We start from the raw sequence: 5,000 nt of genomic DNA on the forward strand, positions 1-5,000 counted from the left end.
TTCTGAATGAACTGTACACAGTAAGTCTCATCACACTGTATTCAGGCAGAAATGGAGACGCTGGTGGATTATGTGACTTTGAAAGCAATGTAATGTGTGTGTGCGTTTGCAACTATCAGTTGTCAGAAAAATGTAGTTTTATACCTTAAGAGTGAGGACATTTAGTCCTGGTTTTCCTTTAAAAAGCTGTTTGAGGGTTAACACTAGGTTTTAAGGTTCAGGTATGAATTAGGTTTATGTTAGGGTTAGTGTAAGGGTTGGGGTTAGGCATTCAGTTGTGATGGTTAGGGTAAGGGGCTAGGGAATGCATTATGTCAATGAGTGTCTTCACAAGTATAGCCGTACAAACGTGTCTGTCTGTCTGTCTGTCTGTCTGTCTGTCTGTCTGTCTGTCTGTCAGTCTGTCTGTCTGCCTGCCTGCCTGTCTGTCTGTCTGTGTCTGTGTCCGTGAACCATGTGCTTATGTATCTATCTTCTATTGTTTCCCAGGTGATGAAGACCTATCACATGTACCACGTAGAGACCATCACGGCTGAGGCGAAGCTGAGGGAGGCAGAGAGGCAGGAGGGCAGAGTGAAGGGAGTGGCTGCCTCCTCCTCCTCCTCCGGCAGCTCCCTGGTCCTAGAGCCCGCCGTGTTCGGGCTGCGCATCGAAGAGAGACACCAGAGACGCAACACGGCGCGCAAGATGGAGAAGATGAGGGAGAAGGTATGAGGGAAGCACAATACTCAAGAAAAATCATGTTTTTATGACCTTTTTTGGGCATTTTTCAACACACACACACTCACTCACTCACTCACTCACTCACTCACTCACACACACGCACATTTTTTGCTGATTATTTTTGGGCATATTTCATGCATTTAAAGGTGCTATGAGGAACTTTTAAATATTTCTGAAACAGTCTCATTGTTTCTCTCTGATGATCATAAATGACATGTAACAGCAAACGAGACCATCAGTGCAAAGAATGCTGTTTTTATATATATTATTTTTTTCTTAATGCCTTTGTCATGGGTATACGCTCACCCAGAAACAACAGCTGGCGTGGTAAAAACACTACCGCTTTTGTCCAAAGGGGGCGCTAGAATTAACACAAACTACAGTAAAAGTTCCTCGTAGCCACTAATGTGTTGAAGTATGTTGTTAATCAGGTTCTCACCGGTTCAATCGTGTTTCGTTGTATTTCAGAGAAAGGCAAAATACTCAGAGAACAAGCTGAAGACTCTCAAAGCCCGGAACGAGTATCTGCTGACTATGGAAGCCACCAACGCTTCTGTCTTCAAATATTACATCCACGACCTGCCGGATATCATAGACGTGAGTATATACTAATATTATTCACTGGATGAGTGGTCGGGGATATTTTTTTAAACAATAACAATAAAACACAAAACAAAACCTTAGATCTTTAAGAACGACCAAAAAGTAAAACAAATATTATAAAAAAGTTGAGATTTTATTTTTATTTTTTTATTATGATTCATTTTAATTATTTTTATTTTTACCAAAAAAAATTAAGTTAGTGACAAAACATTTCAATACAATAAAAAAAGAAGAAAAAATAATAATAATAAAAATTAAAAATTAAAAAAAAAGTTAAAAAAACTGATAAAACACCAAAAAAACTGTCGATTTTTCCCCTTGTATTTCCCCCTGTAGTGCTGTGACCTAGGGTACCACTCCAGTCTGCCTCGGGCGCTGCGTACCTACCTGTCTGCAGAGCTGAGACTCAATCTCAATCTATATGAATGAGCCTATGAATTTAAATAAATAGCAAAGCAGCATGGTTAAAGAGACAGCTTTAGAGAAAGAAAAAAAATAATAAGTCAAAAAAACTTTATATTGAAAAAACGACAAAAAATTTTTTTTAAATAAAAACCTTCGATTTTTTATAACAAAAAAAATAATAAGAAAAACCTTACATATTTAATAACAACCAAAAAGTTTTAAAAAGTTTTAAAAAAAAAACGATAAAAAAATCCCCCGAAAAATCTCTTTTTTCCATGATTTTTCCCCTTGTATTTCCCCCATAGTGCTGTGACCTAGGGTACCACTCCAGTCTGTCTCGGGCGCTGCGTACCTACCTGTCTGCCGAGCTGAGTGTGGAGGCGAGCCGGCGCGCGGGGCTGGAGGTGTTAGAGGGGGCGGTGGAGGGTCTGGATCCAGCCCGGGACAGGCAGAGGCTCCTGGGTCTCTACCCCACTGCCTTCTGCCCCCCGCAACGCTTCGGCTTCCAACCACACATGGGAGACACAGTCAGTATTTATCTGTGTGTGTGTGTGTGTGTGTGTGTGTGTGTGTGTGTGTGTGTGTGTGTGCGTGTGTCTGTCTGTCTGTCTGTCTGTCTGTCTGTCTGTCTGTCTGTCTGTCTGTCTGTCTGTCTGTCTGTCTGTCTGTCTGTCTGTCTGTCTGTCTGTCTGTCTGTCTGTCTGTCTTCCTTTCTGCCTGTGTCTGTCTGTCTGTCTGTCTGTCTGTCTATTTATTCATTTATCTATGTATTCTTAATTTGAATATGAGGGAAGCCTTATTTTAAATGCCATCAAGTGTATCCAGAAAAATAGTAATGCAAATGTTCTAGATATCGATTTTCATCTGTGACAAATTTTACGTGAATGAATAAAATGTAAAACAATTGAGAAATGTTCAAAAGTCAGATTTTATATATTGTATGTTTTTTTGATCGCCTTTTTGTGTCTCCCCTGCCTAAGGGTGTAAGGGCAGGGTGTCATATTGTATCATATTGTATCATATATCATATTGTATGGAATGTAAAGCCCACTGAGACAAATGTATTTGTGATTTTGGGCTATATGAATAAAACTGATTTGATTTTGATTTTGTGTGTCCCCTTCCTGCCAGGTGAACCAGATTGCGTCCCAGCCGGCGGTCCAGGCTGAGCTGTCTCTGAGACTCACACAGCTACAGACCAGACTGGCCTCGCTCAGGATAGAGAACGAAGAGGTAGCACACACATAGAGAAACACACACACACACACACAAGCACACACACAAGCACACAGACACAGAGAGAGAGAGACACACACACATAGAGAAACACACACACACACACACCCATAGAGAAACACACACACACAGACACACACACACAGCTGCAGACTAGACTGGCCTCGCTCAGGATAGAGAACGAAGAGGTAGCACACACACACACATAGAGAAACACACACACACACACACACAAACAGACCGACAGACAGACACAAGCACACACAGACACAGAGAGAGACACGACACAGAGAGAGAGACACACACACACACACACACACACAGCTACAGACCAGACTGGCCTCGCTAAGGATAGAGAATGAAGTCCTTTTTATTCATCATATGGCACAGCAAGTATCTCCAATAACAAGGCTTTACGAAATGTATTCAGAAATGCATTCAGGTGGTAACGAGTCTTTAGAAGTCTTTTTTACATTAATTGTTTTATAATATTTTGAGCTCTTGCACAGAGCAAACATATCGAGAAATGTTGACGGCATTTCGGGGGCGCCCTTAGCTCAGTTGGTTGAGCGTCCCCCCCCCCCCCCATGGGGCCTCGGCCAGCAGCAGACCCGGGTTCGATTCCAGCCCGCGGTCGTTCTCTGCATGTCACTCCCCTCTCTGCCCCATTTCAACTCTGTCTCTACACTATCAATAAAGCATAAAAATGGCAAAAAAAATCTTTAAAAAAAATGTACGGCATTTCAGGTGAAAAGTCGCCAAATTAATTGAGACAGTTAGAATTTGTGTTGTTGTTTTTTCTGACATTTTCAAAGTTAGCACAAAGCTATGCTAATTTATACTGTTCTAATGGGGCGATAATGCAGCAGATGTAGCCTCCAAAAATAAATCAGAGAAAGTGAGTCAGTGGTGTGTGTGTGTGTGTGTGTGTGTGTGTGTGTGTGTGTGTGTGTGTGTGTGTGTGTGTGTGTGTGTGTGTGTGTGTGCGCAAAGGGCAGAACCCTGAAGGGCATACAAAACGCTGAGGGGAGTCTAGATAAATGAGCCGCATATGCACGTCTCAGCAGCTTTGCACACACACACACACACACACACACTCTCTTACACACACACAAACACACACAATATCTCTCTCACACACACACTCTTTCACACACACACCCTATCTCTCACACACACACACACACACTATTTAACATACTGAAAGCGTACGCCCATTATCCTTGCTGTAAATACAAGCACACTCTGCATAATGTGTGTAACAGACTCACTTCATCCACTGATTCAGAACTCCTGATCCGTGAAGCTTCGTGCAAAATGAAATGTATTGTTGGGTCAGGGGCAATGATATGAGACGCTGGTGGTGTAGTGGTTTAAATTAAAAATATATATTTCTATGTCATTAAAGCACAGAAAAATGCCCAAAAAATTATCATAAAAAAAATTGCAAAAATAAATTCAAGGACGTTTCTTAAAAAAATAAATAAAAAAACGTCAGACAGGCAGACAGACAGACAGACAGACAGAAAGGTTTTTTATTTTTTCTGCCCCCCACCCTAAGGTGAAAAAGACTTAGGGAGCGACCCTGTCCACTCTACAGGACATGACTGTGCTGTTAAAAAAAAAAGCTTCAGAAAATGCCAAAAAAAAAAAAACTAACTTAACTTTTTTTTTTTTTATGTCAAATAATGTCAAGATATATATATATTTTTTTTATTATTATTCCCCATTCTTAGGTAAAGAAGACTTGGAGAAATAAAGACAAAAATGCCAAAAAATTTGTATATTAAAACAATAAAATATTTAGTTTTCTTTAAAGGTGCAGTGTGTAATATGACATCATCAAGAAAGTTCTACAAAGTTCTAGAATGCAACGCTCCCTGGGTAACCCCACCCCTTTTGAATAATAACAGAAGCTACAGTGGCCTTCAAGGACAAGAACAATTCTAAATTTTAAACAATGCTCCTGATGACATTCCAACTATGACACTTTCAAGATGGCGGCACTAGGCCTTGGTCCAAGATATGCAGAA

The 5,000-nt window shown here is 40.7% G+C and overlaps 1 protein-coding gene across 1 annotated transcript in view; it reads left to right on the top strand.

The window, feature by feature from the left end:
• The window catches only part of LOC307268402 (SLIT-ROBO Rho GTPase-activating protein 1-like), a gene marked incomplete at both ends in the record, with an annotated part of 56,873 nt that overhangs the window by 31,006 nt on the left and 20,867 nt on the right, over positions 1-5,000 (top strand). The window contains 5 exons of the mRNA XM_080051020.1: positions 1-20; positions 490-708; positions 1,192-1,320; positions 2,037-2,258; positions 2,863-2,964. The exon at positions 1-20 is cut by the window's left edge and continues 43 nt beyond it. Coding sequence (XP_079907146.1) covers positions 1-20; positions 490-708; positions 1,192-1,320; positions 2,037-2,258; positions 2,863-2,964 — 692 coding nt within the window. The remainder of the gene's footprint in view (positions 21-489; positions 709-1,191; positions 1,321-2,036; positions 2,259-2,862; positions 2,965-5,000) is intronic.

Source organism: Ammodytes marinus, assembly GCF_949987685.1.
Source record: "Ammodytes marinus genome assembly, chromosome: 22".
Taxonomy (NCBI): domain Eukaryota; kingdom Metazoa; phylum Chordata; class Actinopteri; order Uranoscopiformes; family Ammodytidae; genus Ammodytes; species Ammodytes marinus.